At 48.4% G+C, this 24,225-nt stretch overlaps 1 protein-coding gene across 1 annotated transcript in view; it reads right to left on the minus strand.

The window, feature by feature from the left end:
- ME3 (malic enzyme 3) overlaps positions 1-24,225 on the minus strand; it is a 181,887-nt gene that overhangs the window by 4,304 nt on the left and 153,358 nt on the right. The window contains exons 7-13 of the mRNA XM_073336618.2: positions 23,217-23,326; positions 10,135-10,232; positions 7,600-7,713; positions 6,752-6,857; positions 5,384-5,526; positions 4,136-4,309; positions 3,174-3,272 (exon numbers count right to left, since the gene is read on the minus strand). Coding sequence (XP_073192719.1) covers positions 3,174-3,272; positions 4,136-4,309; positions 5,384-5,526; positions 6,752-6,857; positions 7,600-7,713; positions 10,135-10,232; positions 23,217-23,326 — 844 coding nt within the window. The remainder of the gene's footprint in view (positions 1-3,173; positions 3,273-4,135; positions 4,310-5,383; positions 5,527-6,751; positions 6,858-7,599; positions 7,714-10,134; positions 10,233-23,216; positions 23,327-24,225) is intronic.

Raw genomic sequence — 24,225 nt, forward strand, 5'->3', positions numbered from 1 at the left:
CGATGACTTTGGCAAGCACCGTTGCAGTCAACAGGCTAGCGACATAAGGGCCCGGGCAACTTCAGGACACCAACAGCAGCTGTGCTGTCCATGCCTTTGTTACCCTCAGGAGTGAGATATCAGCTAAAATCACCACCGCCTGTGGAAATTGGTGCCAGTATTCAATGCCACTGCCCTATACTCATAGTTTCATGCCATCAAGCAATTCCCTTCTTATTTCTCTTGCCCCTGGTGGGCCATGCTCACATGGCTGGTGCTGTGAATGGTGCCGTGCACAAGCACTACAAAGCAGAAATGACAACAGGCATGTCTTTTTAAAACTTCAGGGGAACAAGGGATGGGAGTTCTGAATCTTAATTTTCGCTTTCTGTTGTGACTATTCTGACAACCTGTGTGTGTGTTACGGGTAGCTGCTGCTGTTCCCCCTCCATACCCGCAGGATGCCTGAGCCCGATATGGAGAAGAAAGAAGAGGACTCAGGGTGACATGTTCAGCAAGGTCTGGCAATCCAGCGCTGCATCAGACCGTGAACAAAGGGCCTGGAGGGTGAATACTGCAGACTGTATGGACAAGGAAAGAGTGGACAGGAGAAAGGAGTAATGGTCTCAAGTTGCAGTGGGGGAGGTTTAGGTTGGATATTAGGAAAAACTTTTTCACTAGGAGGGTGGTGAAACACTGCAATGTGTTACCTAGGGAGGTGGTGGAATCTCCTTCCTTAGAAGTTTTTAAGGTCAGGCTTGACAAAGCCCTGGCTGGGATGATTTAATTGGGGATCAATCCTGCTTTGAGCAGGGGCTTGGACTAGATGACCTCCTGAGGTCCCTTCCAACCCTGATATTCTATGATTCTATGAAAGGCCCAGGAATCCCAGCAGGAAAAGGAGAGGGAGATGCACCAGGACATAATGGGGCTTCTCTGGCAGCAAATACAGATGCTGCAGCTTCTTGTGGACCTACAGATCCAACAGCCACTCCCTTTGCTGTCTATGGAGAACTCCATTAGAGCACCTCCTTACACACAACCCCTTCAGGCATCAGGAGCTGTATCCCTACCTCTGCTACTCCTCACAGGGGGACAGTAAGGCCAATCACAGCTTCACATGCACTGACCTGTGAGAGCCAAGTTTGCTGTATGTGTGTAGCCAAAATGGACATAAATGCATGACAATGGCACCTACAGTGGATTTTCTGACTCCAAAATGATTTCCCATTAATCGGTAGCAATCAGATATTGCAAGTTTCCACAGGGCGGTTGCCACTGGTTTTTCCACTTCAGTGCAGCTGTCATTGTGGTGTCCCTGCGTTGGGAGGCTGCGGCAAGCATAGAGCCAGGAATGTGGCCTTGCACATCCAAAAGTTCTGCAGCGACTGCTCGTCATCCCAAACTTGCCTTATGATGCGATCCCATCTGTTAGTGCTTGTTTCTTGGTCCCAGAAGTGGCGCTTCACTGTCTGCAGCTGCTCTGTGAATGCCACCAACAACCTTGCTTTGGTTTTCACCATATCTCATGAAATCTGCCCTCTGTGAAATCATCGTGTTCCTTGCTGATTTGGTTCTGCAAATATCGGAGGATCGTGTGTCCTGTTCTTGGAACACTCATGACAATAGTGCAGAACTGTGCAGATTCCATGCTTCTGTCAGATGGTGGACAGTAAGGAGGGCCATGTACGTTCATGGTTTTTGTTTTTTTTTAAAAAGGCACAGAAATTATGGGATAAGGATGACATTACAGGAGGGAGAAAGATGCATGCTGGGACTTTGTCCCCTTGCTCCCAGTCACCCCGCATGACTCATTTTTGCCCCATCATGCATTGCCAAAACTTCCCAAAAGACAGCGCACTGGATGGTGGCGAGTTGCACCCTGGGATACCTACCCAGGAGGAGGGAGATTTCATTATCTGAGTTACACTAAAATGCTGAAGAGAAGACTAACTGTTCAGGACCAGCCAAGACTTCTGTGTTAGAGGCTGCACCACTAGTCTGTGAAGCAAGATGTGCTGTTGTATGTTTTGCATGGAAAGTGAGTGGTATTTCCTGCTTCATTTTCAAAAATCTATTACTGATCAGTTGTATACAGCACTTTACAGACTGCTGGATGCTCAAGACTCCTCTGGGGGCAACTAAGTATTAACATTCCCATAGTCAGAAAAGGTGAAACTGAGGCATGAGGTAAATTTTCAGAAGTGGTCTCTAAGTTGGGGGTAATATAGACATTAAGGCCAAGTTATTCAACCATGGGTGCCTACATGTACACATAAATCCATATTTAATCACTGGCCATGACTCTTCACGGAACATTTGCAGCTCCTGTTAAGGATGATGGAACACGCCTTGGGTGCTCAGCACCTCTGAAAATCAGGCCACTTATTTAGGTGCTCACGTTTAGACACCCAAAGGCTGACCATAAACTCACTGAAATCAATGGAAAGATTCCAACTTATTTCAGGCATCACTGGATCAGACCCCCGAAGTCTGCAAATGTTGGCCCTGATGTGCAAAGATGTTGAGCACTCACAGCTCCCATTGACTAAGTGCAGTTGGGGATTATCTACAACTCTGAAAATCCAGCTGTGTGCACCTGAAGATGGGCCACTTTTAACATAAGGGTCTCAACCATTTGCCCAAATACAGAAAGAACCACTGGAAAATCTGGGATGAAACTCAGGAGTTTGAGAGTACTATTGCTTTGCTCAAATCACACAAGAAAGCCACACAACTTAGGACAAGAAACATAGAGCATGGAGCTTTAAACCACCTGGGATTCATTTTCTTAGGATTATTAAAACACGCTTCACCTCAACATCCCGATTCAGTATTTACAATGTCAGCAATTTGGAATGGGCAAGGAGGCTTCACCGATGTGTGACAGAGGCTAATTTGGAATTAATGTCAGGAGCCACACTGGGAGCCAAATGGGAGTTACACAGTGTGGGGCTACCTGGAATTGTGATTGGCCCGTGGCACTGAATCAGCTCTGATAAACCTGAATGACCTACTTTATCCCTTGGAAAGTCACGCCCATGTTTCTGGGTCTAATATAGCCAGTGCATTTATGCTGGTAGTCATAACCACATCAAAGATGAGGGCAAGAGAAATATCCTTGCCAACGTTACGAGAGGTAGAGCTTGGCTTATATATAAACAAAAACTTCACTAGAATACTTGAATTCTTACTTTAACAGCGATTTTGAAGGACACCTCTCTGATGGTACTCAGGGGAGGATAGAGTCTCCCTTCAGCAAGATGCTCCTCCGTGACCTCTTCAGCAATAGACTAGAATGAAGAAAAGGCAGGTTATAGGTGATGTTCTCAATCAAGTACAGCATGCGCCCTCTTAAGGCTTTAAAAAGGCAGCGCGTAGCTGAGACTTCAGTTGCTACAAGAGTCAGGAGAAGTCCTTGCAATCAAAAGCAAAACCACCCAAAATTCAAACGTGCATCCGTTTCATTCTGAGCTTGAAAGCGCAGCCCATTCTGCAAAAAAAAGCCCTGTGCGTGACTAGATACCTTTTTTGAAAGAAGTGAGTCCATTTCTGAGAAAAAGTTGGCTATGCCCCCCAAACGTGCCGCTTGGCTGTATGTTATGATATGAAACCAGGCAGTTTTTTAAAAATACAGCCTACAGCAAAGGCTGAGGAAAATGCAAAGTGGCAAAAATGTCTTTGTGAGAGCTGCTGGCGTGGCGGGAGCCCTGGCTGCTTGCTTTTCCCTCCACTGATGGGAGCCAGGCATCTCCTGCAGCAGGGGAAAGGCTATGGAATAAATTCAGCTGTTTCCAATATGATCAAAGGCTTTGGGGGATTTTTGGTTTGTTTTGGATTTGTTATTTTTGCCTGTAAGAAAACAAACCCAGGACTCCAGAGGCCATATCCCCTCTCCCTCCCCTCAGCTCCCTCCATAGAGGGGAATCAAATGCTGGCTCATGCAGGGGACTTCTGTTGGCATAATGGAAGCTCTGGCATCCTGCTGTGTTGGGAAAGTCTGCAGCCTTTAGCTGAGGAGGTGAAGTTCAGATGATGCACATTGCCCTGCGCCTGTTCCTAGCCAAGGACTTAACTACACTCCTGGGGTTCAACAAGCCTCACTGAAGCTGCTTTTTTATGTTTTAAAAGCACCAGTTAAATATGGATCTGAAACCTCTGCCGTGGTGAGGAAGATCTCGTTGGAGACATGCCGGACCCCGCAGGCAATGACTCCCAGCGCCACTCCGGGGAACACGTAGGCATTATTTCCTTGGCCGGGGAAGAAAGTCTGTCCACTGGCCAGGGTTACTTTAGGGAATGGACTCCCACTTGCAAATATGCCTCGGCCCTGTTGAGAGAAACAGACACACACAGATATTGGAGAGGCAATGTCTACAATTGAGGGGATCCCAGAACCCAGCTCTGGGAGCACAGTGACTGTGGTAGCAAATTCACTGATCATTCAGCAACAGCTCCACCACCGATCTCACCATCATGATCTGACTGCTGATTAAACTGACATACAGTTTGTTTGCCAAGGGGAAAGAGCCATGTAGCATTTAGTTTCTATTTAGCCTGGTAAAATAGACAGACAAAGTCTCATTCTAACCTATTTATCTAGATACATACATGGCTCCTATCAACACAGTGTCCTGTGATGCAGGAAAATATTCCCATTTTACAGAGGGGAAGGAGATGCGCAGAGATATTTAGGCCCAGATCCTCAAAGGTATTTAGGCTTAACTTCCACTGAAATCAATGGAAGTTAGGAGTCTAAATACCTTTGAAGATCTGGGCCTAAATGACTTACCCAAGGTCCCCCAGAAAGGTTGAGGTAGACTTGAATCCAGATCTCCTGAGTTCCAGTCCAGTGCCTTACCCACTCTCTTTCCCCTTGCCTGATCCAAATCCCAAAGTTACCTTCCATGAATACCTGAGCTAGGGCCCTCATGCATTTGAGGAGCTCAATGAGGAGCACAGCTGTGATGGGCCAGCCTGAGAAGGGAGTTTGGGGTGGGAGCAGGTCCTCCCTCCTCTCCACCTAATAAAAAGATACAGCCCCAACAAGGTTGTGTAGCTGGGCCCTGGATCGGAGGAGGGTGTTTGCATCAGGAACGCCCCCCTCAACAAATCACCACTATTAACGCTAAAGGTATGTCTCCACTGTGCCAGTGTAGATGCGTCCTACATCAAAGGGGGAAGTTGCCCCCATGGGGCTGATCAACTGCAAGAGCCCTGCAGACTGCCATTTTACTAGACATGAGACATATGTCAGTGGGGCTCTGCCAGGAGGTTACATTTATCTATGACCCACCAAAGAGCCCTCTGATCACTGTAGCACACAGAGAGGTTGCTCTGTGTGTTAAGTCTCTTTGGCTGTTCCACTCAGCTGTTGTGTTGGGAGAGACAGTCGCACATTTACCTCTGTTAGGTGATAGCACTGCTCAGCTGTGCACTCTGCTTTACTCGTGGGGTTACTTAGGGCAAATACGATGGGCCTGTCATTGAAAGCCGCCATGTCCTTCAAAATCTTCTCCGTGAACGCACCTGCGATGGCGGCTACACCTAAGAAGTGAACAGTTAATTCCTGATTCACTCTGTGACTTCTAATGGATCGGGCCCATGTTTCCTTAAACCTCAGCTCTTGTTAGTGCTCAGTAAATTAAACTGTGTGACTCCGAGGGAGAAGGCCACCCCTTTCCAGAGACCCCATGAAAGTCAGATTTACAGTGACAAAACCACCTTCAGGATCAGCAAACAGCCCAAACCAAGTGTTTCTCTGGGTTGGCTTTGTGGTGATGCTCAGCACTATCCTTCAGGAGATCTGGCACTGGTAACTGCAACCAGCCTCTTGCTCTGCTGGTCAGTTGGGGAAAAGAGGGCCCTACCAAATTCACAGTCATGAAAAATGCATCACGGACCATGAAATCTGGTCTCCCACTGTGAAATCTGGTCTTTTGTGTGTTTTTACCCTCTACTATACAGATTTCATGGGGGAGACCAGCGTTGCTCAAATTTGGAGGTTCTGACCCAAAAGGGAGTTGCATGGGGGTTGTGGTATTGCCCTCCTTACTTCTGTGCTGCTGCCCTCAGAGTGGGGTGGCCGGAGAGTGGCGGCTGCGGACTGAGGGGCCCAGCTTTGCAGGCAGCGGCGCAGAAGTAAGGGAGGCAATCCCATGCCAGGCCCTCCGTCATTCTGCGCTGCTGCTGGCGGCGGCTCTGCCTTCAGAGCTGGGCTCCCGGCCAGCAGCCGCCGCTCTCCAGCTCCCCCGCTCTGAAGGCAGCGCCGCCACCAGCAGCAGCGGAGAAGGGTAGCAGTTCTGCAACCCCCCCTACGATAACCGTGCGACCCCGCCACAACTCCTTTTTGGGTCAGAACTCCTACAATTACACCACCAAAAAATGTCAGATTTAAGCAGCTGAAATCATGAAATTTATCATTTTTAAAATCCTGTGACCATGAAATTGATCAAAATGGATCATGAATTTGGTAGGGCCCCAGGGATATACATGCGCAGGCTCTGGGAGCCGCAGAACTCTGCTTAACTCAAGAGTGCCCCCTGTGGCCAATTGAGGGCAGCACCGATTGGCTCCGGAGGGATCCCTATTCAACAGAAGGAGGGAGCTTGTGCTTCATAGCCTCAAGAGACGGGGGCTGTTGGGAAGTAAAGGAAAGAAATGCAGGCAGGGAGGCCTGGGGAGTCGGCCTGGACAACAGAGGAGCCCCTGGAAAAAAGAAACCCCCAAGAAGTGGACAAATGAGAAGGAGCTCCCGCTTCCGTGACTCTACCTATAATAGCTGTTGGCTTCACCCTTTGCACTACCTCCTCCAGAGTTCTCATCTGGGGGTGGTGTTGGGCAAACATTTCCTTCTCATGGTTCAGGTGACTCCTCCCCTGCAGGGAAAAAAGAACAAACCAGCCTATGGCAGGCGAGAAAAGTCTGGATCGATCATTTGCAAAATCTTGTTTGCAAGATTTCAGTGCTTCACCCTTCTATATTCTGCTATACCGCATCGTCCCTGTAGTATCTGCACACCTGCCTCTCGTTCATTACGTGACTAACATCTGTCACTTATGGTTTGTTCTCCCATCCTCTCGTGGGGGGAGGATTGTGTGCAGTGGAGTAGTTTGTGTTGGTAAGTTTCTTTTTTGATGTGCTCGTTTCTCTGTCTCTGTCTGAAAAGGTCAGGTTAAAGACATGCACCTTGCACTTCGCTTGGAAGGCGGTGAGGTTTCTGATGGTCCTTAGTTCGGGTGGGAGTTCATTCCAGTGTCTTGGACCAAATCTCAAGAAAGCTCTGTCTCCTGGAGAGAGGAGATTTACAAAGATTTACAAAGTCCCATTGGACCTGAAGAGCAGAGTGGTCCCTGACCCTGCAGCTGTAGCTATCCCCAGAATGTCCAAACTCTACTGGAAAGGGCAACAAAAACAGGAAAGCAAAGTCTACCCTGCTGTGTATAAGCAAGTGCAGCTCCACTGACTTCAACAGAATTGCAGCCACTTACTCCAGGGCTGACTGTGACCCACTGGATCTGCTTGCTCTGGGTTAATGAGTCAGGCCCCATTGTACCCTGTGCCTGTTACACTGCATCTACCATGCACCACAACACAGTAGTGCAACAGAGGCAGATTTACCTTGACAATTAGTCCCTTGGAGTCCACCATCCAGACTTTTTTGATGGCGTCTTCCCTCGAAATTCCTTCCTTTTCCATGGCCATAATGATGAGCTGGGCTATGCCCATGGCAGCCTGAAACCCATAAGCAGAAAGCAAATTCCGATCATTTCCTCAAACAAACCTGCCTCACTTTGGAGAGGTTTAAAAAATGACAGCCCCCTCTCTCCCCACTCCTCCCAAAAAGCACACGGATTGTAAGCTCTGTGAGGCAGGGACCCTCTTTTTGTTCTGTACAGCACCTACCACACCGGGGCCCTGGGATAGGACTGAGGCTCCTACGCACTACAGTAATACAAATTATCATCATCTGAACCATGTCAAGAAGGAGGGAGTGATTGATGGCTTCTAAAGCAGCAGACTGGTTAAGGAGGTTAAAGGTGAAGCATCGCCCTAGGATCTGACCAGGAAAAGGTTGTCAGAGACCTTCAGACTAGCAGTGTCAGTGGAGAGAAAGCGGGTGGAAGCCAGACTAGTGCGGCTCCAGGATGAAGCCAGCAGAGAGGAACTCTAGGCAACAGTGGTAAATGGTGCATTTGAAATGTTGAGAGGGGAACGGTCCCCTCTTTCTTCCCCCGTCTCATGATACAAAAACAAAACAACCCTGACTTGCTGTATATAATTCTTGGCATTATGTTTCACCGAGAGGCCCCACCTGAGATCTGGGTGGAAAGATGCTGAACATACCCATCTGTCGTGACTATTAGATTGTAATCTCCATTTTACAGAGGGGCAACTGAAGGGTTAAGTGATTTGCCCAAAATCACACAGGCGGTTGGTGACAGGAATTGAATGCAGATCTCACAAGCCTCACTCTAGAGCCTTAACCACTAGCTACCCTCCCTCTCTTCTCCGCTCCCTGTTGTGCTAGGTACTGTACACACACAGAGGAAGGTATGGTTTCTGCCTCAAAGGGAAAGTGTGGCTCAACTCTGACAAATGATTGTGCAAGTGGCATGGGGGAATACTGTGTTTGTTGTTCCTCAGTGATGCGCTCAGTTTACAAGGAAGAAGATTTTTGTTTTCCCTAACTGCCAGCTCAGCAGATAGGCCCTGGGCTTCAAGCTGGGCTTCTTTCAGTTCATGCATCATCGGTAATAAAGGTTCTTCAGGCCAAATTAAAACCCCATTGACACCTGTGCAGCCTCATCGCATTCAGTGGGTTTGCACAGAGTTGACTGTAAGTTAAGTAAACCATTCGCTTAGTGATGCACAAGGAGGAACAGGCTCCAGCTCCCTCTCAGATGTGCTGGCTCCAAAGGGCTAACAAGCAATGAAGACCATTCCTGGTCAGAAAAATACACTAGGAGTAGGTTGCTCCTTTGCTTCTCCTTACTGAATTCCAGCCTGGCTGAAGCCTTAGGCCCGAATCCACAAAGAGACTTCGGCAGAACACTGCATGAAAAAAAAAATCACTGGAACAACACTGATCTGCAAAGCCAAATGAGGCACTCAGGCTCCCTATATAATGCATGCGGAGAGACAGGTGCCTTAGAATGTGATCCACAAAAGCCAGCATGCTAGGCAAGGAGCTGCATAAACTAGCCAATGGGAGATGCCGACAAGAGGGTTGTGTCCTAAGTCCTGCCCTCTCATGGAGATAGGCACCTATCTCTGCTTGCAGTCCACAGCTGGGAACCCCTCTCCCGGAGTCAGGCACCTGATGTGTTTCTTGTGAGAATGAGTTAGGTGACTGCTTCACACCACAGAGCCCCGTGGGGGAGGAGAGGAGGTGGTGCCCACTTGCTGGGATATTCTGAGGTGGGCACCCTCACTCTCTCCTGTTGAAACTTTTCTATTTTTTATACATAATTAAACAGTGATTGAAGCAGGGGGACTGACCCAGGATCTCCCACGTGGGCACCCTAACCACCGGACTACAGAATTGCTCTCACCCTTTCTCTGGCCCAGTGACTCTATATATCCACAGCTTCCACAGGACAGACTGAGGGAGCCACACGTCAGAGTATCTCAGAGCTTAGTGGTTAGCGCACTCCCCTGAGAGGTTTGAGGCTCCTGTTCAGATCCTTCCCCACCTCAGGGGAGGATTGAATTTTAGGTCTCTCACGCCCCAGGTGAGAGCTCTAACCTCTGGGATAGAAATTTATAAGGTGGGTGGCACCCTCTCGATTTTGAATGGGACCTGATCCAATAGGTGCCTCTGAGCACGCTTACCAGATTGGGCCCATGGGTGAGACAGGCATTCTTCTGCCTGTCTTCTCCTGCTTTGTGGCTCGCTCTGGGGCTTAGCTTGGAGATAGGCATCCAGGGACCTGGGGTGGGGTGGCAGTGTGCACATGCGGAGGCAGAAACTTAGGCGCCTACAAGGTTCGGTGTCAACTGAGCGGGACTTTTGTGGATCACAGTGGAACCCAAAACTGAGACTTAGGCACCTCACTCTGGGATTTATGGATCTGGGCTTTATGCTTCCATGTTTACCTCCTCAAAATGAAAGGACAAATACTGTATTTAGCGCCGAACCCGGGTGAAGCCTACCTCTCCGGCTCCTTGGAAAACAAACTTATGGTCAGAGAGCTTGTTCTTTGTGATTCTTAAGGCTGCGAAGATGCCAGCTACTGCAACAGAGGCAGTACCTGAAAGAGAACAGAGACAGTGAGCAAGAGGAGCAAAGGCAGAAAGTGCCATTCACTAAATCCAGCTGCTAGTTGTTCGAGAACTTGCAGGAAACCATCTCTTGGGTACTTGGGTCACCATAGTAGTATCTGAGCACCCCACAACCTTTCATGTATTTATCCTCATAGCCTCTCTGTGAGGCAGGGCAGTGCTATCATCTGTTTTACAGATGGGGAACTGATGTGAAGAGAGACTGAGGGTGTGTCTACACTGCAATCCGAGATTGGACTACAGTTTGCGTGGGTATAGCCACACTAGCTTTAATCTAGCTAGTCTAGTGTATTATAATACTCATGGTTCTAGCCTGTGCTATTGAATCTTCACTATTTTTAGCCATGTTAGCTAGATGATTTGAGCATTGGCCTGCTAAACCCAGGGTTGTGAGTTCAATCCTTGAGGGGGCCATTTAGGGATTGAGGGCAAAAATTGGGGATTGGTCCTGCTTTAAGCAGGGGGTTGGACTAGATGACCTCCTGAGGTCCCTTCCAACCCTGACAGTCTATGATTCTATGAAAGCTAACATGAGTAGGCCTACTTTGGTAGCCATTGTACTTCCAGTTGCAGTGGAGACATACCCTAACTGACTTGACCAATGTCACTCAGGAAGTCTGTAGCAGAGCTGGAAATTGAAGCTGGGTCTCCTGAGTTTCAGGCTACTGCCCTAACCTCTGGACCTGCCTTCTCTCTTCCAATTCCCTTTCAGCTCCCTGCTATTTCTCTTCTCTTCTCTTTCACTTCCCTCACACTCACTCCTGGCTCAGTGCCCAGCCTGTCTATTAGCCCAGAGCTGGGGAGAAAACTACCATTCCAGAGTCAGCAGGAGGAAGTTGGGTGGTGGCCGTGGGTGGTAGGGGGGAAGGGAGAGGGTCATGAAAAGCACACATCAGCTAGGCCTCGGCTACACTTGCGGCGACGAGTAGGCCGGGTATGTGAAGCTACGCACAGCAGTGAAAGGCACAGGCTGCATCCACACTGCGGTGTGTAGGGCAGCAGGGAGGCAGTGGGACACTACACTGCTATTTTAGGCCTTGGGCATGTAGAGAGCCGGGTAGGGCATCTGCCCTAGACATAGCCTTAGATCCACTGGTGTTATAGCCTCAGCCAGATGCTCTGCACCATCCCAGCTGCTTCACCAGGACAGTGCAAAACTTCCTCCAGCCTCCCCACAAACACAGTTAGAGTATCTTGGACTGAGTCATTCCCCATCCCTACGAATCACTAGAAGCGTGTATCTATGGAGTCTGGCCAGGCAAAGGGCCACAGTGGAAATGAGCTGAGGGAGTTACAGGCTGGTGAGGAGCTTGTGGATTGCGACAGACGCAGGGTATATATTATGGAAACACAGGCCCGGAGTCAGGTGCAATGGCTTGTGCTGGTGCAAAGGCTTCAATGGGTATGGTGGGTCTGCTCCTGTGCCCCTCCCACGCTGGGCAGCCTGGATCTGCCCCTGAGGGGCCTCCCACTAGCCTCTCCACTCTCACCATGCACAGTTAAGTAAAGAACCTTCCCCACTCCAGGCAGGCTAAATACCCTGTTTTCCCCATGCATCCAGCAGTTCACATTTTCCTGCCCTTCCTTCCCCAAGTCCAGCCAGGCAGAGTTTTCATCAGCCAGAGAGAGGTGGTGAGCCAGCCCAGTGGCTCACCCTGACGTCAGGCCAGGGGAAAATGCAGCTTCTACCCCCTCCACCCGCTCCAAGGAGCTTAATGGAAGATGATGCTAATTAAGGGCGCATGAACGTGAGCTATACAACCACCAGATGGTGCTGTACCTATTTCAATGGTAGGAAATCTCTCAGCAAAGATCATCATGCGATTGTGTGGCTGAAGCTTTCTAGAGTTAAGTGGCTGGCGAGGAGGGGGTCATTAGGGCAAACCCACGGTTATTGCTTCAGTTTGATCCCCCTCCTCTTTCCTCCAGCTTGCACACAAAGCAAGGCTTTGGGGATAGTGCAATTTAGTTAGGGTGACCAGACAGCAAGTCTGAAAAATTGGGACAGAGGGTTGGAGGCAATAGGAGCCTATATAAGAAAGAGACCCCAAAATTGGGACTGTCCCTATAAAATCGGGACATCTGGTCACCCTAAATTTAGTGCGTTATCACCCACCCTCTGCATCTGGTCCACTTCAGGGAGTGGCTGCCTGTGAAGGAGAGCGAACTGCATGCTGTTGTGTTTTTGGCGGTATCTAATTCAGGGTAAAGGCACCCAGACACTCTGATAATTGCCATAGAAAAGCACATAATAACAAGCAACTGTTACTATAGAGAAACCCTCTGCAGAGGGACTAAGCAAGTTCCCAGGCTATTACAGAGAAATTCCAGTGTCTTGGCTTTACAGAGCAGGCTGGTTGCTTTCTAAGTAGGCAATAGGGTTGCCAGGTGTCCACTTTTGAACTGGAATGCCCGGTTGAAAAGGGACCCTGGCGGCTCTGGTCAGCACTGCTGACCAGGCCACTAAAAGTCCAGTCGGTGGCACAGCAGGGCTAAGGCAGGTTCCCTGCCTGCCCTGGCTCCGTGTGGCTCCCAGAAGCAGCTGGCATGTACAGCTCCTAGGCATGGGGCGGCCACGGGGGGCTCCGCATGCTGCCCCTGCCCTGACCACCGGCTCTGCAGCTCCCATTGGCCAGGAACTGTGGCTAATGGGAGCTGTGGGGGTGGCACCTGCAGGCATGGGCAGCACGCAGATTCCCGTAGCCCCTCCATCTAGAAGGCAGAGGGACATGCTGGCTGCTTCCGGGAGTCGCCTCAGGTAAGCGCAAGCCTGCAGCTCACATGCCTCACACCCTCCCACACCCCTACCCCTTGCCCCAGCTCTGAGCTCCTTCTTGCACCCCAAACCACTTATCCCTGGCCCCACCCCAGAGACCACATCCTCAGTCAAAGCCTGCACCCCCTCCCACACCCCGAGCCCTGCCTCAGCCCTAAGCCCCCCTCCCACATTCCTACCCCTGTGGCCCCAGCTGGAGCCCCCTCCTGCACCTCAAGCCCCTCATCCCTGGCCCCATCCCAGATCCCGCACCCCAAGCCAGAGCCCTCACCCCCTCCCACACCCCAACCCCCTGCCCCAGCCTGGAGCCGCCTCCTGCACCCCAAACCACTTATCCCTGGCCCCACTCCAGAGCTCACACCTCAGTCCAGAGCCCGTACCCCCTGCCACATCCCAATCCCCTGCCCCAGCTCAGAGCCCCCTCCCACACTCCAAACCGCTCAGCCCCACCCCTCCAATATGGAGTCCCATCCTGCACCCCAAACCCCTCATCTCTGGCCCCACTCCAGAGCCCGCATCCCCAGATAGAGCCCTCACCCCCCCGCACTCCAACCCCCTGCCCCAGCCTTGTGAAAGTGAGTGAGGGTGGGGGAGAGCTAGCGACGGAGGGAGGGCAGATGGAGTGAGTAGGGGCGGGACCTCGGAGAAGGGGCGGGGCAGGGGTGAGGGCTTGGGGCAGGGGTTGGGGCAAGGGTGCTCCGTTTTCTACAGTCAGAAAGTTGGCAACCTTAATAGGCAATGCTGTTGTTTATATGAACACTGTGTATGTGGGGGGCAGACAACAGAAGGCTGTTGATAGAGAATGATGCTCTATAACACTTGACTGGGATTCAGGAGATCCAGGCTCAAGTTCCTGCTCTGCCACAGACTTCCTGTGTGACCATAGGCAAGTCACTTAAGCCCTCTGGCCCCAGGTCCCCACCTGTAATGGTGGGCTAGCATTTTCCTCCCTCCGGTGTTATGCGGATACATTCAGTTAGGCTGTGAGGTGCTCTAATACTCCAGTAGGGATGGGTGTGATGTAAGTAACCAGAGAGAAAGACAGTTTATATTTCACAAGAGTAAATACACAAGAAGCGATCAAAGCAATAGGGATGTGCAAATGTCTGACTGGCTATTGGATGTATTTCATCCTTTCCTCTAGTGTCTTAGGCTAGAAACCTTTATCAGTATGGTAACATCTGTTTGGAGGGTGTGTGATTTCTTTTTAGTGACATTTCTATACTGGCAAAAGCCCTCATATGGACACAGTTATTCTGGCATAAGAGTGTGTTTCCTAGTCTATTTAGTTTGCCTAGGGAACCCGGTCTGAGCAATACTAGGAAAAGCAGTTTTTAGCCAGTAGAAGCTACATCTAGACTAGGAGGGTTTACCAGTAGAGCGATACCAGCAAAACTATTTTAGCTGAGACCTGGTCTAACCTACAGGAAGGAAGACCTACTGGCACCTAATCAAGATTCTGATTTAGCATACATATTGAGGTTGCTTCCAGTCCTACACTTCTATGATTCTACCAGTAGCAGAATCCTGTTTCCAGAGCAAATTGTCCTGTGCTATCACCATAATGTGTGCATCTAGGCATGCAGCTCTGGGCTAGTTACAATGTAATTTATCAGATGCAACAATAATTGAAGTATATAATTCCTAGGGATAGCTGGAGTAGACGGATCATTTAATTTTTCAGGTCAGAGTCTCTGAACTCTCGCGATCCTCAGATCCGTACCAAAGAGGAACCCCCATTGTCTGCTCAGAAAACGTCTCGTGCCAGTTTGTTTCCTGATATGGAACTTCTGGATCCAATCTCTTTGAAAGGAAAAAGACACCCACATCTTTAAAGGAATTGCTGTAATTGAATGTCCTGCTCAGAGGGGACTAAAGTTCATCAACTCTGGAAACCGAGGAACCGGAGGATCCTCAGTATGTGGGAAGTGTTTCCTCTTTGCTCCTCCTGTACTAAATCATCATCTCCTGGCTATCATTGTTTGGAAAACCCAGCTGTGTCTGCCCACCGAGATGCCCATTACCTATGGCAGAGGAGAATAATTAACCCCTTCCTCAATGCAAACTTTTACACACTCCATGCAGTTTATGGGAATGCAAGGAAACTGTGCCAGCTTTGATGTTGCCTTCCAATGGTGTCACTTCGCTTGGCCTGTTAATGCTTTGGTTTTCTAGTATCCCCTTTGTTGTGCTTGTTCACTGCATTTCAACAAACCCACGACCAATCGGCTGGCTCAGCTGTCACTGTGTCACAGAGTAGGACAGTTCAGAACTGCACATAAGTAGTAGGGCTAGAATTCCTGCCCCAACCTCTGGAGCTAACAGAGAATGCTCCAGTGTCTGGCAGTGGCACTGGGCCTATGACCCGGAGATGAACAGATCCAATTCCATGCAGGACAAAGGTATGCACAGGCCATTTCATTACAGCATTTTGACTGCACAAAACTCCAAACACCACAGAGTGGTGGGGCAGAGCAATTGATCTGGGGAGAAGCAATTCTGGCAGGTGCAAGGACAATGTAGTTCTCCATAAGGCACACAGGACTGGCAGTGATGGAAGCCTGGATATGGCCAGAAAATGCATGTGGAAGAATATTAGAGAGAGAGAGAGAGAGAAATGAAACTGGAGAAACTCCATGTTTCTCTTGGTTCTGGCCCATGTGAAATTGCTTTAAACCCCAGTGGTCATCTAGGGACCAATAGGGAGTAACCCTTATTGTGGGATGTGTCTGTGAACCCACATTAAAACCAGTGAAAATGCAACTGGAACATGCTGCAAAAGAGACTTTTGGTTCTTTTTAAACGTGTTATTTGCAAAGATTTAAGCACTGGGAGAGAAGAGTGAATAACGGGTGCCCTGACTCAGGCTGCAATGTGATGTGCTTTTGAGCGGCCCATATGCCTATGGGACAGGGCGTGCCATTACTCATCCCTCTGCACTTTGGTTGCAGATATGACTGAGTGATGGCTGGACTCTGCTCAGCTTTGCCGTTTATAATAATTCTCCTCTCTCTCCAATGTGTTTCTAATCCTCCTTCCTCTCTCCAACTGCAGCTCACTCCCATTACTCAAGTAACAAAATTACTGTACCTTGGCCTGGGATCAGTAGTTATCTTTGAAATTACAATTTCTGCACTTGAAGCAATAAAGTATCTCTGTGGAGAAGGAGAGCTCACAGCTGGTTTCTGTAAGAAGTTGGCTAATCAATGCTCTAATTCCAAAAGGACCACAAAGGGAAAAACCTTACCAGAGGCTGTGGCAAGAAAAAGGCCTTCAGCAAGTTGGTCTCTCTGTTTTCCAAACAGATTGAATGTCATTATTTCAGATAACTACTTCCTGAAGTAATTACTGAATGAGGGCCAGGTTGGCTAGTCTGGTTTTGAGGTGGGGGTAGGGGAAGGTGCGGAGACAGAAGGGTGAATGTTCATAAATCATGTTGTTCTTCAGTCTTGAATGGAAAGCTCAACAGAGTATCACTAAATAGCTGACCAACCCTCAGGAGCCCCTCCTGGGAGTCCAGAGAAAGTGTCAGGAAAAGAAAATGGTGTCTTATGCTTAAAAACAAAGCTGATACAGGCACCAAAGCCAGTCTAGTAAGAAGAAGCCCAGAGGCCATTTCTGAATATTGTTCTCATTGAGGGCTAAAATACTCAACACCTGATTCTCCTCTCGCATTGGTGTAAATCGGGAATAACAGCACATGATGTCAATGGAGTTGCGTTAGTGGAAAAGCAGGCACAGAGGGTCACACCCCTCACAATTATATACAGAAAATTACATCTTCGGGGCATTGGACAGGCATTAAACAATTAAGCCCAGAAACACCCATGTGGGGAAGGCAAATATTAACCCAAGTTTGCAAATTGGGAAAGCAGTTATGGAAAGGTTACACAATGAGTCAGAGGCAGAGATGGGATCAGAGTTCAAGGGAGAGTTAGGCCTAGTGCTGATGTTACAATCGTTCCAGCATGACAGACACTAGCGGTTAATTAAGTGACACCCAAAGAATTGGCATGAACAGCGATCCTTTCGTCTTTAACCACAGTCTAGTTCCAATACTTTTGGGCAGAATAGTTTCTTTTTGCTTTGAGTCCTGGAGCTGCTCTTTTCTCCATGGTCTTCTGAACCAGTTACTCTGCTGCGACAGAATAAAGGAGGAGAGGAAGGACGTTCACATTGTAATGGGCTGGCTATGGGACTGATCCTGCCCAGGAGAATGGTGTGTGGGAGTGGAGGGGCTTTGGGCATCTCAGCAGATGCACAAGGAGACATTGTGGGAGAAGAGAGGTCACCTCTTTGCATGCCTCTGGGCTGTGTTTATATCCCTCCCATATGGGCCCCACGTCTAAGTACAGGAGGATAAGCAAGAGAAAGGTGCATAAAGCAGCCACAATTTGGGGCCAATTGCCACCCTGTTGCCTGAATAACTGGAAATACACACCCTAGCCGGCCCAGCAGTAAGCAGCACAGGGAGCAGGGCTGCCACTCTGTCTACTGTAGCAAGTCCAGGGCCTCTGGAAGTACCCAGCGGATGCTCTGCTGCACACCATTGCAGAGCCAGTGGGGCAGAACTCAGAGCCTCCTGCTCCAAAAGCACAGATCCTACCACTTGAGCTCAGGGGGGATCTCCAATAGCTATTAGCTGCACAGGGCCTATGACAAACAATTGAGCAGTTCCAATTCCATCCAACAGGAGCAGTCACTCACACACGCACACGACACTTCATCACATTACCTTGACCTTCGGTACAGTGATACTCCCTAGCAGCCTTTGTATCTCCCTTAATCACCATGTCCAATGCACCTGGTGGAAGGAGCTGACACTCAAAATTCTAATCACTAACCCGGGCTCTCCTCCTCCTCCTAGTTCACTCCACCAAAGCCTCTCAAGAATCTGACCCTTAGCAAATATCAGGGACAAGGGAATAGCAAATGCCATTTTTAACTGCTTCGTGAAAGGGCAGCCGAAAATATGCGATTTTATGGATGTGGAGCAAACAAGCCCCAGCTGTGCAGCTTTTCCAAACCTTCCCTCATATTAATCGTCTGCAGCCTTTGCCATTCAGATGGTTACTGGAGAACGGAGAGTAGCCATCCCAGATGCAATCCAAATACATAATTGAAAGTAAAACACAGCAAAATTAAAGTGAGGTGAAGATCTCTGAATATTTTCAGTTTGACCTCCTAATCTCAAAGTCTCTCAGTGTAACCAGAGTGCTGTTACTCTTCCCAAAGAGGATCTAGATAAAAGGTTAAAAAATAAACCATGAAATGGTATGGAGTCAGTCAGGCCCAGTGATCTAGCAGCACAGTAACATGCTGATGCTCAGAGGATGCTAGTTCAGACCCTTCACTCTCTAGTGTGACAGGCTTGGGACCACTGGAGAGGCAGAGCATTTAGCAAGGTGGGGGAAGAGCTGCCCAGCTCATCAGTGACATTGAAGAGATTAAACCTCATTCCCTTCAAAGGAAGGGAGAAGCAACCTTGCCAGGGGACAAAACTGCAATAGGAGTGTCAGTGTTGAGACCGGGTGTCAAACAACTTTTTAACATGTCAAGAGCACAGCAGGCCAGAAGGGGCAGGATAATGGAGAATCCCGGCAGGACTGAGAAAAAATCTCCCCCTTTGCCTTCCCACGAAGGATGGGAAGGTCCCTACAGGGACATTACCCTGTTCAGAAGCTGTCCAACAGCACATAGCTTGCTCTGTTTATAGCATTATATCTTCCAGTGCTCTCTTCCTATTCTGCTTCTCTTCCCTCTTAGTTTCCTGTCATAATGATCAGTGCATAGTCCATGTCAGCTGAAACAACAAAATAAGATACCGTACAGTTCAATCTGCTGAAATTACAGAGCACATTGCCAGACACTTGTCCGATTCTGCTTGGTCAGTGGACCTGTGCCTTCAGCCTGGGCCACAGCGTGGAGCTCTGGAGTCCAACCCACCCAAACAGTTGAGGGATTCAGATTGGGACGGCTGCAATAAACACACCTCTCATCTCAGCTAAGACCTGGAAGCAGCATTCTCCTATAGTCCAAGGACTCTGAGCCGGCATAAAGAAGTTCTGAGGAACGAAATGATCCCTGTGCACAGAGTACATTCCAGTTTCATTCTGCAACTACTTTATATAAATGGCCAGGATTTTCAGAAGTGGCTAGTGATTTGGGGTTTTCATCCTCAGACACCTTGAAGAGGTCTCATTTGCAGAGGGTAGGTTTGCTGCTCTTTCTGAAAATCAGGCTGGACATAAGGACACCCAGAAATAGAAGCACCCAAAATCAATGGTCACTTTTGAAAAATCTTAGTAAATATTATTATTCCATCAAAAAACTAATGTAAAGAGAACATCCACGTTACTCAAAAGTAAAGAAATGCCAAAGTAGGGACAGCCACGCCACCTTATCTCTGCCCCTATGTCTATATGCATGATACAGTCCCTTCATTACATGATCAAATGCTATAAACGACTTGTCAAGAGCACATGATATTTTTTTCTGCAACCATAGATACACTTTGCACAGCAACCACTTCTACTAGGTACTTCTCTGGGCATGGCAGATGATCAGAGCCCATGAAAGTCATCTGTATTCTTTGTGTGCTGCAAATAAGTGGAGCTTCTTGGCCCTGATCCATGTGACAGGTACCTTCACTGAAGCAAAGCAAGGGGCCCTGGCAAGACCTGTTCCTTTGATCCATTGTTGTGTAAAATTTTCCAAGACATAGAAAACTGTGTGCTGGTTGCACAAAAATTTCAGCGGTGTAAGCCAGGCCACCCACATTGAAGTCCACAGAAAGACTTCTATTGGTTTTGATGGCACTGGATCATCACACACTTCAGTGCACAGTGAACGAGGCACGTGGCCATGTAGCTTTAGCCTTGGCATGAGGAAGGGCTCTGATGGGCTTCTGCTTAATTCAACAGGTGCTTTCCTCTATATAGTGATGAGGCAGAAACGTACGGAGCCCTGTCTCAATAGTGCACAACACTTATCCCACTGCAGGAGTTCTGAATTGTCTCCTCTCTCTTCCCCATTGTCTGTGGGTCAGGGATGTACACAAACCACAGAAGGGTAGGATATTCCCGTTGCCTCTCTATCCTGCTGCTTAGCACATCCCTGACTTTTCAACGGGGTGAGGGAACAGTCAAAAAATAATCCCTTGTAGCTGAAATCCCAGCTGCTGCCCCATGAATGAACCGAGACCAGGCTGGGAAAGCAGTGATGTCATCTCCCCCAGGGAGAAATGAGGAGCAGTCCCTGAATGGGGAACTCCCACACAGCAGGGCATTGTGAGCCAGCCCCTGCCTCAGGCCTGGGCTAATGGGTTTCATAATAAAAACAATCACCTCTTCCCAGTCTGTGATACATACATGGCAAACTTCCCACTCCCCATTAGCAGGCCGGCCAGGGCAGGAGAAGGGTTTTTATCCTCGAAGTCACTCTCACTGTGTTGTGTTAGGATGCTCTCTGAAGGAAGTCAGTATTGTTAACCAAACAACGGTGGGAATTCATCTTTCAGGAGATGGTGTCTTTTCTCTCAGCCACCCAGGGGCAAAGAAAGGGAGGCCGAAGGGATTCTGAGAGGTGGGATTTATACATTCTTCACACACCTTCAGTATGGGCGTTCGTCAGACCTGCTCAGCCTCTCGGATTCCTGTTTGGCTGGATCTCCACTACAGAGACTAAATCGGGACAACCCTGCGGTGTAGATGCGGCCTACTCCAATGGAATGGGGTTTTCCACGGCTGTACTGCCTCCCCAAACGATGGTAGTTATGGTGACAGCAGCACTCTTCTGTCAACATAGCTTTGTCTACACTGGGGGTAGCATAGAGATGTGGTTTTTTTCACACCCCTGCCTGACACAGCTATACCAACCTAACTCTTACGTGTTTACCAGGCCTTAGATTCATATCCACTTACTGATGGTGAATTTCCCCTGTGACTTTGGCCAAGAAGCTTGAACTGGTGCAACTCTAGCCTGGTTGCACCATTTTAGCTAACAGCGTGTTTTTAAATCTGATTTTGTTAAACCCGTGCAAACCCCTGTATGGACACTGTTAAGTTAAATACATATAAGTAGAATTCAGGTTGAAGTAAATCTATTCCTTAATGACTTGAGCTAAACTGAAGCAAGAGTGTCTACGCACAGGGCTGAGCACTGGTTTAACTAAATCATTTAAAACCCGATTTAAGTTAAATTGGCACAACTTTGAAATGTAGACAAGGCCTGAGATACAAAGGGATCAGAAGAAAGGCAGGAAAAGCAGAAAACAGGAGGGTATGAATTAAAGTCAGACTCCCCCTACTTTATCCCACACCTGCGCTACACCTCTGTGGTATACAGGTTATCCTGGCTTAGACTCAGTGGCCAAATTCAGAAGGGATGGGTAAGGGGATGAGAATTACAAGACAGTATGAGTCCAAGTGAGTGTAACTGAATGTAGAGAGGCCTAGAAGAAGCTTCCTGCGACGCATTCACACACACTTCTGGACTTGTCCTCCCCACCTTTTGCTGTCTGACATACAATTAAAAGCCAACCTCATAAACCCACAAGACAATGGTTAGCTTCCCTGACTCAGCTCATGGCTACCCAAATGATTAATGAGCAGTGGTTTCCTTATCTGCTACAATGTAACCAGCCCCAGCTGTGTGCTTTGTTGTAGGGGAGATCAGGAAGTTTGGAAAGCGGGCAGTGTCTATTGCGTTAGCATGTGGGGATTTTTGCCTATGAGCCAATTTCCTAAGGTCCAGATCTTCAAAGATGCACATGTGCAACTGCACGTGCCTAACTGAGGGGACCAGCCAATACCTGTGTGCTGGCAGAACCCCGCTGGGCCACCCCCAAATCCTGCTGTCCTTCGCAGTGGAACCACACCAGCAGTGCTGCCAGGGGGTGCCCTGGCGAGTTAGACCCAGAGTTTGCTCCCAGGCACTCAACTGTGGGGTCTCCTCAGAGACGGTGTTAATCCTCTCCCTAGATGGACTCTCCCCACCATCTGCCCTGTCCCCCAGTCTCAGAGCTACCATGTCCTTTTCATCTCCTTCCTCTCTTCCCTCACACTGACAGTCACCAAATCCTGCCCCTTTTCCCTTTGCAAATCTCAAAAAAATCTGCCTAACCCTCTCTAGCCCCCTCACCAAAATCCCTTGTCTGGGCCACAATTTTCTCCTTTGCGCTCTGTCTAGATACTTATCACCACAGCATCTGAGCCCTCTCCTCTGGCTTACTGATCTCTCCCCCATCCCCCAGACACCCATCTCACCCCTCTTCAGTCCATTCCCCCTGTGCTCCAACCAAGCCCATTAATCTCTTTACTAGCTCCACATTTCCCCCCGCAAAAAAAAAAACAATAAAAAAAAATCAAACTTTAAGCTTTGTCCTGGCTCTCAAGGCCTTGCAAAATTTGGCTCCCACTTCCTGGTCTGTTCTTACCTCCTTCCTCTGTCCTCTTAACTCCACTCAAGCTGCATGGACCTACCATCCCCTTTTGTGTCCTTCTCCTACTCTTTGTCACTTGGACTTCTTCCCCTTTACTCCACGTCTCTCTTTCCCAGTCTGACATGTCTCCACCAAATCCCTCCTCAGAACATGCTTCTTCCAGGATGACTGCTCATTCTACCTCTCTCTCCCATACACCTTCATCCCCCAAAGTCCCTCGGGGGCCTGATTGCTCTTGGACCTTCATGGCTGCGAAGGACCTGTTAGACAGCATTGCAGGATGTTGCTGGAAGGAGTGTGTACATAGATACCTCTGGGAAGCACCTTGTGTAGGGACAGGCCTTGTGCGAAACTGGTACTGGCATTTCCTTTCACTCTTTTTCAGAGACAGCATTTGAAGACTAAAAGCCCTACATAACTGCGAAGTATAATTTTTATTGTCTCAACCAGAATGCAGAAAATTAAGTCAACTCTCTGAACTAACTAAAACACTGGGAGAGCATACATGGTACATTTTATCGCAGTGACAACTGCTGCAGAAATTTGCACAGCAGCTAGGTTACTGGAAATGGCAGGCACGCTTTTTAAAATACATTTCTGTGCTTTTGTTTACATTGTTATTGCTTGATATAAGCGCTATCAGGCTCAGTGGAAATTTGAGCTCAGTCTATTTAATGGCCTTGTGAACTCAGTTGCATTTCCCTGTGAATCGGTCAGGATTTCACAGGCACTTACCCTGAATGTCATCGTTGAATGTACAATATCTGTTGCGGTATTTGTTGAGAAGACGGAAAGCGTTGGCATTGGCAAAATCTTCAAACTGGATCAAGCAATTCATGCCATACCTGTAGTTTAAAGGACAATCAGAAGTGAATAAAAACCTCCACAACACAGGAAGAGTAGTATATATCTGCCAAAATTTTTTTATTAAGACAACATGGCTGTATGTACAGAAAATATATACAGAAAAAAGACTAGTAGAGATAACCATCCAAGGAAGTGGTACATTGAGAGTGCCTATGTTAGACATCAAAATCATCTACTCTAATCAGCGGGTTTGTCTCCACTTATCGGGAGATTGACATGCGGCGATTGATCCACCAGGGGTCGATTTAGCGGGTCTAGATCGACTGCTGATCGCTCTCCCATTGACTCCAGTACTCCACCAGAAAGAGAAGCATAAGGTAAATCACTGCAATAGCATAAGGTAAGTAGACACTGCAATAAGTCAACCTAAGGTACGTCGATTCCAGCTATGTTATTCATGTAGCTGGAGTTGCATAACTTAGGTCGACTTAGCCCCATAGTGTCAACCTGCCCAGAGACTTTGCTGCTACGCTAGGGAAATGTACTTTAATTTGCACCGCAACATCTGAGTATCTCAATATGTTCCAGAAATGACAATGAGTTAAGCGTCACAACGTCACACCTGGAGATAGAGAAATTTTCAAGTGGAGGAAACTGAGGCACAGAAAAATTAGGTGACTTCCCAAGGTCACATAGGGAGTCAGTACAGAGATAATTGGACCCTGACTTGCTGACTCTGTCCATGCCTGTGTTTTAAGCATGAGATTATCCTTCCCATTTGTACTGATTATACAGAAGGAATTATGGCTAAGGCAGAGGAAGCAGGACACATTAATTCTGTTACTTGGTCTGTCACTGATTTGTCACATAATCTAGGGCAAATCACTTAACCGCTCCATACCTCAGTTTCCCCATGGGGACAACAATACTTCTCTAA

The sequence above is a fragment of the Lepidochelys kempii genome, chromosome 1 (genome assembly GCF_965140285.1).
Source record: "Lepidochelys kempii isolate rLepKem1 chromosome 1, rLepKem1.hap1, whole genome shotgun sequence".
Taxonomy (NCBI): Eukaryota; Metazoa; Chordata; order Testudines; family Cheloniidae; genus Lepidochelys; species Lepidochelys kempii.